We start from the raw sequence: 13,343 nt of genomic DNA, 5'->3' as shown, positions 1-13,343 counted from the left end.
TGCTTGGCAGGCCTCCAGTGGTTTCCCTCTGCTCCCTGGACTGATGTTCCATTCATTTGACAACTACTCTGAGTGGTCGGTTCAGTGACCAAGGTCACAGAAACTAGTCTTTATAACCACCCTCCCAACCCCCCAACATAAAAGAGATTAAAATCTGCTTGTGCTGATCTCTCATCAACGTCGGATTAGGTAACTAAAACCAACAAATCCCTCAGCAACCTATAACTAACCTTGAAAGAACAATTAAAAGCCAGAATTGAAGACAGATTCTATTCCTACAGTTTTATCAATCTACTAGTCTCCGTACCAATGTACATATACCAAAGAAAATTTGATTTATAGATCTCTAACGAGAAAAATAATCTCCATGTCTTCATTCACCAAAAAACATTAAAAATCTACATTACCACCATGGTCGGAAGAAACCAATCTACTTCTTTGGAATCCTTAATGTGCTACATAAAAGTCAATTTCCAGCAGACCTTTCTACTCATCTCAAAGGGTTCACTGATCAGATAAAAGTAAATGGAACTCTGCTCCTTATCACAAACCAATCCTGAGCCACATCTCATCATCAAATTCCCAGGCCACAGACATGTCCACACAAATTTGGATTCAGAAGAAATTCTCAGAAAGAGAATCCAACATTTTATTGCCCATGATCTTTTTACCAGTAGTTGTTGAGGGGTGGTGGTCATGGAGGGAAAAGGGAAAGGACAGAATAGGTGAAATACGGGGGAATCTGATTAGTGCTGTAATGATAGATACAGATACTATGTATTTGTTAAAACCCCCAGAACTTTAGAGCACAAAGAGTGAGCCTTAATGTATGGATGTTAAAAAAAACAAAACAAAAAACCACTGAGGAGGTTGCAGGATCCCAAAATGGAATGCAGAATGCAATGAAACAATCCATTACAAACATATGAAACAAATCAATTAAGGGTTTGGGGGTCTGGGTTAGAGTTAGTAATTCTGATACTGTTACTGGAACAGAATTATTTAAGTCAATGGACGGCAGATAGTATGGATTTCTCACTGTCCGGGTAAGAGGCTACAGATAAGAAGACAGCTGGAATGATCCACGTGGTAATGGATTAGAGGTAATGGAACTGGAGACATCAGTATGAACTCATATTTAGCTTAATATAGTAATGAAGGTTACATGTAGAAATATTTTTAGACATGTGTATACACACTGGTGAAGTATACACATATACATTCTCTTGCTCCGTCAGCTGAAAGGGCGACACCCAGTAGCAATGAGGAGACCTAGCACCTAGATGGTGATTTGTATTACCATTCCCTAATAAAAGGAAACAGGGCTCCTTGGAGACACGGCTGATTCTAGGGCTGGGACAGGAAATGTAGGAGCATCTTGCAGTGCCAGAAAGTAAAGCAGTACTGGGGGGAAAAAAAATCACCCACAGTGACGGTGGCATGTCAAAGGGATACAGTAGCCACCTGAAAGCTTCCAGTGGCCAAAACTGAAACTATTTGAATACCAAAACAAAGCAGTAATGAATTATAACCCAAAGTATAAAGTAAATACTTACAAGTTCATAGTGACAAAAATAAATGCCTGAATAAATAAATAAATGGCAAAGAGACAAATCTCTGGTGCAAAAGAATTCCAACTAATTCATGTAGATTCTCTGCATATCTCTCCACCCCTGAGGTGTGGGCCACACATAGTGACTCCATTCCAAAGAGCACAGTAAGGAAAGGGCGGAAAAAGGGAACTTTACAGAGGAGAAATCTGACATACACTACCTCGGTTAGGCAATCAAGGTCAACATCAAAACTCATAAACCATGTTGAGAATATATACTCTTGATATGATGTGATGAAAAAATGACACTTTACTTCTGTGGTCTTCCTTCCAAAAACACATACCCCAGGCTAATAATGAGAAAAACATCAAATACCAACTGAGAAATATTCTACAAAATATCTGACCAGTATTCATCAAAACTGTCTAGGTCATCAAAAACAATAAAAGTCTGAGACAAGAGGAGACATGACTACTAAGTGCAATGTAGTATGCTGGATGAGAGCCATGAAAAGCACATTAGGTAAAAACTAAGGCAATCTGAATAAAATAGTTTGGTTAATGTATCAACATTGGCTCATTAAAAGTAACAAATGTACCATAGTAAGGTAAGCTGTTAACAAAAGGGAGAAAGTGCCTAGGAAAAAATCATCTACAAATCGCTAATGAAGATTATCACCAAGTGCGTAAGACTATAAAGTGCTTGAATATTTGACTTTTAACAAGTCAATTTTGGTAAAGAAAAAAAGTGTTTTCTTTTGTTTTTTTTTTTTTAAGAGAGAATAAAGGAAAGCAGAGTAGGTTAAAGTCTAAATTTAAAAAGTCATTTCCTATGCAAGCATTCCACAGTTCTTCAAAGGGTACAGAAGAACTAACAATTCACCTTCAGTTTCAGGTCCTCAGCCATTGTCAATTCAGTTATTTAAGAAACTGAAGGAAAGTGCCTTGCAATAATTTTTTTTTAATTTTCAAAATTTCAATAGTTTATTCACAGAATCAGGCATTTCTAAAACTTAAAAATGCTGACCCCTGAAAATTCTAGTGAATCTGTTACAATTCATTATAGTAACATTATTCTAGTAAAAATGTTAAAGAGCATACCTGATTCTAGAGAATTAACTATGGTTCTACAATGAGCAAACAGCTTTCAACAATTTGTTAGCACCAAACAAAACTGGGCTTCAACACACACAAGCGTATGCTCTCCTTGATGTGTCAGCAGGAACAGTGAATACAGCAAATTTAAAACTGTCAATCCATCAGAAACAACAATATCACAGAGGTGTCCAGGCCCATCCCTTCCTCTCCTCTGAGGATGGGAGTCAAATCACATGAAGAAAACTTATTCAAGAATCCCCTAGAACAGCGTGAATGCAGATTCAATTCAAGGATCACTACTACCACCAGTCACCAGATTAAAAACATTACTTTTGTCTCTAGGTAGATCGCTGACTTTTTTTGAAGTACGGTAAGTGGCAAGAGAGGGCTGGGAGCTGGTGTGAGCCTCTTAACAGCTCATTTCCTTTCCCTTAATATCTTGAGGAAATAGCTCCGGAATAAAAGAACCATGCTATATTTTTGTGAAGCTCTACCAGCATCCTTTTTTATTACTGTAATAAAAGATTTATTTAAAGAACATCAAAGGATAAGAGCTTATAATAGACATGAAGTAAGTTAAGAAGAAACAGATTAAGAAGAAATTAACTTGATCCAACTTACAAGAGTTGTGCCGGCGACGGAAACTTTTGGATTGACTCAAGGATTCCACGTGCCTGTCCACATAGCTCTTTGAGCACTGTTGCTGCTGAGGAGAAACGGCAACTTCTTGGCTCTTCACATCTGTCCTCTTAGGGATGTTCTGAGGGGCACTGCTGGAAGAGGCTGGCTTCTTGGCCAACTTGCCCGTGCCATTCTGATTGACGCCTGCTTGGCACCCAACACCAGAGGGGCCCAATTCTGTCTGATGAAGGTCTCCAAAATGTTGGTTTTCTCCAGGACCTGGTATCTCCAGAATTTTTAATTCTGTAATGTCACCTGCCCTGAAATACACAAAAAAGTCCAAGTCTCAAAACTATAATGATGATAACAGTGATGAAACTGGTATCAATAGCTACCAGCTACACCTTTGCGGGCTGCATTTCAAGGAAAGGTGGCAGAAAAGTCAAAGACAAGGCTCAGTCACCACCATTCAACTGACACAGCACTGGCTTTTAAAGAAACCTATGGTTTATCACAAAACTATCATTAACATCTTGCATGTCTAAAATGCTTAATGGCTTTTTTTCATTCACTCACTCACTTGCTCATTCAATAGGTATGTACAGAGTTCTTACTATATGGTAAGCTGTACACTAGGAGTCGGGTATATGGAGATGAAAAGCAATACATGCCCATAAGGAACTCACAGCCTGGTCAGCAGAAAATTCAAGTAGGTAATCAAAAGTGTTAAATACTATGACAGAGGTGGGCATGGGGCACTAGAGCACCCCAAAGCAAAACATATGTTAGCTTGGCAGAAATGGATGAAGCACGTAAGCTAAGTCTTCTTGGGGAGGGAAAGTGAGAGTTGGCAAAAAAGAGTATGATAGGGAGAGGGGCATCTCAGGCCAAGGCTGAGATTGAGAAAATATGGCCCATTTGTGGAAATGCAAATGTTACAATGCTACTAAAGGGAAGGATGCTTGTAGAGGGCCATCAGGAGGCAAGGCTGTGGAGGAAGTCAGGGACCAGATAATAATCACACTGGATTTTCCTGGTGGCTGTAGGGAGGTGGAGAACCTAGAGGTAGGAGCACCAGTTAGGAGATGAGGCAAGAAACAACAGGGCGAGTGATGATGCAAAGGGAAAGGGGAGGATCGAACCAAAAAACATTTGAAATCCACAGAATTTGGTGACTAACCGAACATGAGGTTCAAGAGAAAGAAGAATTTATGATTCCTAAGTTTCTAACTTGGGTGAAAGGTGTCATTCATCACTAATTAAGGGTAGACCTTTGGAGGAAGGAATCTGCAGGTAATATTATGAGCTCAGCTTTGAAAATCTTAAATTTAGGTTATCTTGTGGGATATCCCCCTGAAAATAACCAGTAGACAATTAAAGTATATGGAACTCAGATGACAGGTCTCAATTAAAGATCTGGGGTTTCATGAATGTGCAAGGAAGTACACAAGAGATTGCCTAGAGAGACTACAGACCAAGAAAAGAATCAAAGACACAACTTTGACTAAACCAATCTTAAAAAGTGAGTAGAAGAAAAGGAACCTGGAGTGGAGGGAAAGGTGTATAAGGGATTGGAGGAATTCATGGAAGGAAAACCCCAAAGGGGTGACAAAGAAACTAAAAGAAGAGGTCATTCCAACAGCTGAGGAACATTCGAATACGGTAAGATTAGAATTGAGGCACCGCCACTGAATTTGGCAATCAGGGCATCTACAAACTTGGCAGAAGTTAGTTCAGCAAGGCAGATGATGGAGGTTTTCTCACGGTGGTCTGCGGATGCCACTGTGGGCAGTGCTCAAAGCGCCAATGGCTCAGCTAATGCCAGGGGTAGGGGGGATAAAAAGGCCAGTTCAGCAAGATGGTAAAGTTAGAAAAGAGACAATGGTGGAGCAGGGAGAGACTAGAGAATTAGGTCACAAAGGGAATGAAAGAATACAGCTGACCCTTGAACAACATGGGTTTGAACTGTGCAGGTCCCCTTATACACAGATTTTTTTCCCCACTAAACACACACTACAGTACAATATGCTCCACAGCTGGCTGAACCCACAGACACAGAACTGTGGATACGGATGGCTAACTGTAAAGTTACACACAGATTTTCGATGGCACAGGCAGTTGGAGCTCTACCATCCTTGCTGTTCAAGAGTCAACCATATTTTGCTCTGAAAAGAATTGTAAGTATAAAGAGAAGGTGAATGAAAGGGCAATACACAGTGGCAAATGCAAGGTGTGCGTATGTGGAGGCGGAGTGTTTTTACTACGGGAGAGGCCTGGGAATGTTACAGTGCAAAGACAAAAAGAGACAGTATAAAGGTTGAAAGTGAAGACACAGAAAAAATGAAATAGGGTCCCAAAGGAGATAAAAAAAAAACAGCACATAAAGTATACATGATAAGGTCAGTCCTGAACACAAAAGTATCTCTTCCATGGATTCTGCAGAGGAACCAAGAAATAAGAATGGATACACAGGGAACCCTCCTACATTGCTGGTGGAAATGTAAATTGCTGCAGCCACTATGGAGAACAGTATGGAAGTTCCTTAAAAAACTGAAAATAGACTTACCATATGATCCAGCAACCTCACCCCTGGGCATGTATCTGGAGAAAACTCTAATTTGAAAAGAGATATGCACCCCAATGTTCACAGCAGCACTATTTACAATAGCCAAGACATGGAGGTAACCTAAATGTCCATCAACAGATGAATGGATAAAGAAGATGTGGTATATATATTCAGAATGGAATATTATTTAGCCACAAAAAAGAATAAAATAATACCAGTTGCAGCAACATGGATGGACCTAGAGATTATTATATTAAAATAAAGTAAGTCAGAGAGAGAAAGACAAATATCATAAGACATCACTTTGTGGAATCTAAAAAAAAATTTTAAATGATACAAATGAACTTATTTACAAACCAGAAATAGGACTCACAGACACAGAAAACAAACCATGGTTACCAAAGAGGAAAGGGGGGGGAGGAGGTATAAATTAGAAGTTTGGGATTAACATATACATACAACTGTATATAAAATAAACAACAAAGACCCACTGTATAGCACAGGGAACTATATTCAATATCTTGTAATAACCTAAAATGGAAAAAAATCTGAAAAAGAATATATATAACTAAATCATTTTGTTGTACACCTAAAACTAACACAATACTGTAAATCAACTATATTTCAACAAATTTTATAAAAAGTTAAAAAAGTAAGATTTTATGGTACATGGGGGGAAAAACAAGAATAGATACACATACAGAAAAGGTTATGTGTGCATGTGGTTTACAAAGTCAAGGAAGCTCTTGTCCAAGTCTTTTTTTTTTTTTAACCTAAGAAAGGGAGGTTGTTTGTCAAACCTGTGAAAAGAGGGATGTGAAGACAACATCTAAGCTTGAGATCTGTCGGCAAACACTAGAAAAGAAAAGAAAAATACACTCCCGTGCCTAAGGACTTTAGCTACTGGCTACAGTGTGCCTCTAGAGATAAACTATAATACAAATCTACAAAGAGAGAGAGTTATGCAGGGTGGAAAAATCAATAAAGACCTTAGATGTAAGAAAGCAGAAATAATATAAAACTGAAAAAGAAAACCAGAAACCATAAAAGAAAATAGATTATTCTGAATTTGATGCATTTAAATATAATATTGCATGCCTAATAGATAACAAAAATATTTCACAAACCCTGAATCATCAGCTGAAAGCTAATTATGACACAAAGTCTCTGCTGCAACAGCAGCAAGACTGTAAGGTCTAAGATGGCAAAATCTCACCCCCGACAAGGCTCTACTCAAAAACAGCCCTATGCAAGAGAATATCGGCAATGAGACCTGCGTTCAAGCTCCACAGACCAACAGATCGGATTTGGAAGGATCAGTCGGGATACCAACCTGAAGGTGACTTCTGGCACAAGGCACTTCACCCCATTGTGGAAAGGCCGGGTGAGAGAAATGGTCTGGCTGACCTGATCCACTGCTGACACTCTTCCCTGATAGACACCCAAGCTATCTCCACAGTTGATGGACACAATACTGCCCAGCCAATCCGTAGCCATGTTTCAGATGTGAGACCACCGTGGAGAGAAGGAACCAAGCAGTGTACCTTGAGAAACAGACAAATCTTTAATTAAATTCAGCAAATATATCAAGTTCTGTACCAGGTGTTGCTTAATAATACATATCCTATCACATCCTTAACTGAGGCAATAAAGCATAAAAAAAAAAACTTTTTTTTCCATAGGAGTAAGCATATTAATGATAAGCAATATTATACATATATATATAAAGACCTTATAATTGCTTTAAACCACATGTACTGGATAAAGATAATATTTGCCTAGACATCATTTCACACAAGCTATAATCTATTTATAATGTAAATAAGAAATAATATATTTTTTTAAATGTTGATAATGTCAGCATAGTTTTATTTCAGACTAACCATCTTGCAGATGACAATGAAAAATGCTGGGCAAAATTTTTTTTTAAAACGCTGTTCTATAATGAAGGCATTATAGAACACTACACCTAACAACTCCAGAATATACATTCTTTTCAAGTCCACGTGGAATGTTCACCAACATACGGTGGGCCTTAAACTAGTATCAATTCATTTCAAAGGGCTGAAATCAGACAGAGTATACTTTTGTCCACAACAGAATTAAATTTTAAGTTGATGATAAGATATTTCAAATATTCCCCAAAACCTGGAAATTAAGCAAAACATTTCTAAATAACTTACGAGTCAAAGAAGAAATCAAAAGGGAAGTTAGAAAACAGTCCAAACTCTATGAAAATAGAACACAGCAACATTTGTGGGATGCACTTAAAATAGTGCCTGAAGGGAAATTTATACATTTGTATATTTCTAATATAAATACTGAATCTGTCAAGAGAATGAGAAGAAAACCATTTGCTGAAAGTATTTGCAAAAGACGTATCTGATAAAGGTCTGTTATCCAAAGTATGTAAAGAACTCTTAAATTCAACAAGTGAACAATCTGATTTTAAAATGGGCAAAATATCAGAACAGACAACTCACCAAAGATTTACAGATGGCAAATAAGTATATGAAAAATTGCTCCATATCATATGTCATTAGGGAAATGCAAATTAAAATAACAATGATGCCTACTAGAATGGCCAAAACCCAAAATACTGACATCATCAAATGCTGGTAAGAATGCAGACCAACAGGAATTCTTACTCACTGCTGTTAAGAATGCAAAATGGTATAGTCACTTTGGAAGACAGTTTGGCAGTTTCTTACAACACTAAATATACTCTTAACCATATGGTCTAGCAATCACACTCAAATTTACCCAAATGAGTTGAAGATTTATGTCCACACAAAAACCTAAGCATGGATGTTTATAACCGCTTTATCTATAACTGCCAAAATTGGAAGCAACCAACAATGGCCTTCAGTAAGTGAATGGATAAATAAATTGTAGTATATCTAGACAATGAAATATTACTTAGCGCTAAAAAGAAATAAGCTATCAAGCCATGAAAAGACATGGAGGAAACTTAAATGGATACTACTAAGCAAAAGAAGCAAGTATGAAAAGGCTACATACTGTATCATTCCAACTACATTGCATTCTGGAGAAGGCAAAATTATGGAGACAATAAAAATAGCAGTACTTGTCAGGAGTTGGGAGGGAGGGATAAACAGGCAGAGCACAGGATAGTGAAACTATTTTATATAGCTGGATATATAATGGTGGATACATGTCATTATACATTTGTCAAAACCCACAGAATGTAAAACATGAAGAGTGAACCCTAATGTAAACTACGGACTTTGGGTAACAATAATGTGTCAATATATATTCAACTGTAACAAACATAACACTGTGGTGTAAGATGTTGACAGTGTGGGAGGCTATGTGTGTAGGGGGCAGAGGGTATATGGGAACTTTGTATTTTGTGCTCAATTTTGCTGTGACCCTAAAACTGCTCCAAAAGACAAAGTTTACTTATAAGAAAAATAAATGAATCTTTAATCTAAAAACCTTCCCACAAAGAAAACTCCAGTCCTGGATGGCTTTAACCAGTGAATATTATCAAACATGTAAGTAAGAAATAAGGCAAATCTTATACAAACTTTCAGAAAATAAAGGGGACTAAAATACTTCCCAACTTGTCCAATAAGGCCTTCAATAACTCTGCTGTGAGAGCCTAACAAAGGCATTACAAGAAAAGAAAATCAATATCCTGTAAAAATAAAGACCAAAAATACTCAAGAAAATATTAACAAGTCAAATCTAGCAATATTATTTTCAAATATATGATGATTGTTTCACTGGTTACTCCTGGAATGCAAGGCTGGTTTGATATTTTAGAAATCAATGCATTTCACATTAACAAAATAAGAATTTCATGGTTTTTTTTAATCACACCAATAAATGCAAAAAATTACTGATACCAAAACCAGACAAAGACAGCACAAAACAAGCAAAAACAAAACAAAAAACCAAAACAACCCACTCCAACAACAGGATGTCCCTCATGAGTACAGAAATAAAACTCCTCATCAAAATATCAGCCAAATAATTCAGCAATACATAAAAAGAATTATATACCATAACTCTTTAGTTATGTTTAGTTCAAGGATACAATGATAGTTCAAAATTAGAAAATCAATATAATCTACTATATTTACAAGCTAAAAAAAAAAACCCACGATCATAGCAATGATGCAGGAAAAGCATTTGATAAAATGTAATACCTACCCATTAATGATAAAAAAAAAAACTCTCAAAAAACAATTTTTATCAATTTGATAAAGACAAGCTACAAAAAATCTACAGCTAACACGATACCTACTGGTGAAAGACTGAATGCTTTCCCCCTAGGAACAGGGACAAGGATGTCGACCCTCACCAACCTTATTCAACACAGCACTAAAAGTTCTTGCAATAAGACAAGAAAAGGTGATAAAAGGCACACAGATTGAGACACTTTGCTAGTCCCACAGCTCTATCCCCTCAAGAACGCTCCACCAAAAAATTACCAGCAATGAAAAACTTATGGGGGGAGGGGGGTATAGCTCAAGTTGTAGAGTGCATGCTTAACGTGCACAAGGTCCTAGGTTCAATCCCCAGTATCTCCTCTAAAAATAAATAAACCTAATTACCTCCCTCCCTACCTCAAAAAAAAAAAAATTAAAAAAGAAAATACATGTATTAATGTTAAAAAAAAAAGAAATTATGGTATCTGTAACCATCTCCATTTCGTAGAGAAACCAAAAAATAGGAATTCTGTGCTCAGTACACTTAATCTGCCATTCATTTAAAAAAAAAAAAAAGACTAGAATCCATCTGAGGTTTCCAGTTGAAATAATGACCTGCTCAGAGACAGTCACGTGTTTTGATGGGATTAAGACCTATATTTGACAGACCATAGAACAAAAACCATTTTATGTCTCAAGTCCCTCACCTGTAACCACAGGAGGGGATTGTTAGGGCTCCTTTTAGCTCCGAAATTGGGAGATTTATTGACAATCAACTGGCCAAGCAGGCGAAGACTATGCGTCTCACAAACTAAAACACCTGGACCATTCAACAAGCAATTACTGATCAATTCAATATCAAAGAAAGAGTACTAACCATAAGAAGCTCAGACTTACACACCAACGGCATTAAAGAATCAAGGGGAAGTCCCCAGGATTCCGCAGAAGCTGCGCCCTGGCAGGTATCATTAATTTCTCAACCACCTTTCTCTCTCAGACTCTAGCTCACCAGTCCTCCAGCTATCAGTCATGAATGTGGCACTCACACTCTTCCCTGCTACCCTACTCAATTGTGCAAAAGGAAACTGAGGCAGGGAGCAACGAGTGGGCGGGCTACCGCATCCATCAACAAGGCTAAACCCAGAGCCTAGGCCGCTGCTGCCTCACACCTCCCACAATTCCTCGACTATTTAGAATCCCGCTGCCCTCGGCCTCCCGCTTCAAGCCCTACCCCCGAGGCAAGCCCTAGTAATGGGTCCCCTGCGCACCCGACGCGGCCCCCAGCTCGTGCCTGCTCTCTCAAGGTCCGCAAGGCCTGGAACCCTGAAGTCTTAAAGGAAACCCTCCTGGCAAGCCCGTAAGCGCCCTCCCACGAGCGTCCACGAACCGGCCGCCTACCCTCGCTCCCGCCTCCACGCCCGCGCCTCCTCCGCACACCACACAGAGCTGGCCCCGCACCACCACAGGACCCAGAGACCGAGGGCCTCCCCCACACCCACCCCCACAGCGCGGCGGCCGCCGCCGGAAGCGCCCCGCGTCTCCACGCCACCGTCGTGAGGTCACTTCCGCCGCGACGCCTCGGGCCGGCCGTCAAAGGGCGGGGCGCCCGGGAAATTTGAGAGAACGCGGTGCCTTCCCGAACCGCGCCTGCGGAGCCGTTTTGCGTGCCCTGCCTACTTATATGGGGTGGAGTACAGGTTCGAGTTGGGGTCCAGGCCCTCCCCGGCCCAGGCGCCTGAGGATCTCCCCTCTCGCGCGCAGTCTTATTGAAGAGCTCCTGCTTCCTCCAGTCCCCCTTGCGGTAATCGCCGAACAAGAGCGCAAGACTTTGAGGAGGAGGGGGCGCCTGGTGACGTGGACTCCATCCTTGAACGGTTGCAGCTGTGGGATGCAATAAGTCAGCCCCCTTGATAGATTAAAGGAAACAAGAAATTCCCTTCGTGGTTGATCTTAAGGGTTTATCAACCTCAGCTCATTTTGTGCCTAGTTTCAGCCAATCTGTGCTTGACTGCGCTCCCCGACTCCCACTCTGAACATGGGAATTCCACTCTGCCTGAGGCATTTTAGAGTGTTGGTAGTCATGGAAGAAGCAGGCGATTAGAGCCAAGACTGAGTGTAATGAGGAATTTTAGAGTTTAAAGTTTGCAAGGTCATCTTGACGCCTGACACCTGGTTTGGGAGCCACTGCTTGGGCAGACCGCATAGAATAGGGCAGTGGCTCCAAATTTGGTTCTGCAAAATCGGTTGAAGAACTTAAATTTTTTTCTCTTTTCAGGAACTCTCCCCTCCTTCCTCCATCACTGGATATTCCGTCTTAGTAGGTCTAGAGGGGCTATGGTATCTATAATTTTAAAGGTTACTTCCAGTCAGTTCTTAGCACAACCCAGGTTTGAGAACCATTGGTGTATCAGACTCAGAGTTGAATCCTTGCTCTACCTTTTCTTTTTAATTATAATTATTATTATTATTACTGTTTTATAAATGAGCTGTGTAACTCTGGAGATACTAGCTAAAAAAGTTGCTGTGAAATTAAATTAAATAATATACACCTGAACATGGTTGATATTCCAAAAAAGGCGGTCAGTTCTCTCGTACCCCACTTTGGTTATGGTTCTATAGTCCACTTCAAACGATTTTTTTAAGCTCACAGGAGAATCAGTCTTCCATCTCGTGGTGGTTCTCTGCTGCAAGCACTGCTGTAGCCCCAGAGTTCATTTGGATGTCATGCCTACTCTTGCATCCCCATCACTTTGCACAGTGCCTGCCAAATAGTAGGAGCTAAAAATAAGTGTCTGTTGAATGAATGAAAGGATTGTCCTAAGACCCCCTACATAGACTCCCCAGAGCTCACACTGGGAAGCGCTAGTCATATCTGAAGTCAGTTGGTCAGTCATTAAACTTTGGAAAAAAGATCAACAACTGCTTTAATTCAACTAAATGAATTGCTCTGCGTAGAGAATTACGCTGTATTGTTTTTGAACTTTGACCTCCTGGAAGGATCAGTCATCCAGGCTTAAGATTTTTAATGCTTTTAAACACTATTGAGTTTCTCCAGGGGGAGGGTATAACTCGAGTGTTAGAGTGTATGCTTAGCATGCACAAGGTTCTGTGTTCAATCCCCAGTATCTCCTCTAAAAATAAATGAGTAAGCCTAGTTACATCCCCCCTCAAAAAGTTAATTTAAATTAAAAGAAAAAACACTGAGTTTTTCATTTGGCCTACAGAGAGTGGCAAATACATTCAGAATTGGAAAAGGGAATCACTGTTTTTTCTGAACTGTGTCTCCATTCTTCTTTCTCTAAGGGCTGGTCATCTGAGAATTTCAAAG

At 39.5% G+C, this 13,343-nt stretch overlaps 1 protein-coding gene and 1 non-coding gene across 4 annotated transcripts in view; one reads left to right on the top strand and one right to left on the bottom strand.

The window, feature by feature from the left end:
* The window catches only part of EDC3 (enhancer of mRNA decapping 3), a 39,411-nt gene extending 27,877 nt beyond the window's left edge, over nucleotides 1-11,534 (bottom strand). The window contains exons 1-3 of one of the 3 annotated variants that reach the window (XM_031440837.2): nucleotides 11,515-11,534; nucleotides 7,171-7,381; nucleotides 3,272-3,591 (exon numbers count right to left, since the gene is read on the bottom strand). In XM_031440837.2, the coding sequence (XP_031296697.1) occupies nucleotides 3,272-3,591; nucleotides 7,171-7,334 (484 nt within the window). In that variant the 5' untranslated portion in view covers nucleotides 7,335-7,381; nucleotides 11,515-11,534. Of the gene's footprint in view, nucleotides 1-3,271; nucleotides 3,592-7,170; nucleotides 7,382-10,892; nucleotides 10,913-11,413 lie in introns of those variants that run through there. The other 2 variants (XM_010977885.3, XM_064480701.1) reach the window with 2 other exon arrangements.
* On the top strand, nucleotides 5,012-5,099 carry LOC116149446 (small nucleolar RNA SNORD35). Its single transcript, XR_004133058.1, has one exon. It is a non-coding gene; the product is annotated as a small nucleolar RNA SNORD35 (small nucleolar RNA).
* Nucleotides 11,535-13,343: the final 1,809 nt, after the last annotated feature.

Source organism: Camelus dromedarius, chromosome 29 (assembly GCF_036321535.1).
Source record: "Camelus dromedarius isolate mCamDro1 chromosome 29, mCamDro1.pat, whole genome shotgun sequence".
Lineage (NCBI taxonomy): Eukaryota > Metazoa > Chordata > Mammalia > Artiodactyla > Camelidae > Camelus > Camelus dromedarius.
The sequence above is the reverse complement of the archived record's forward strand: the minus strand, read 5'-3'. Positions and strand labels throughout refer to the sequence as shown.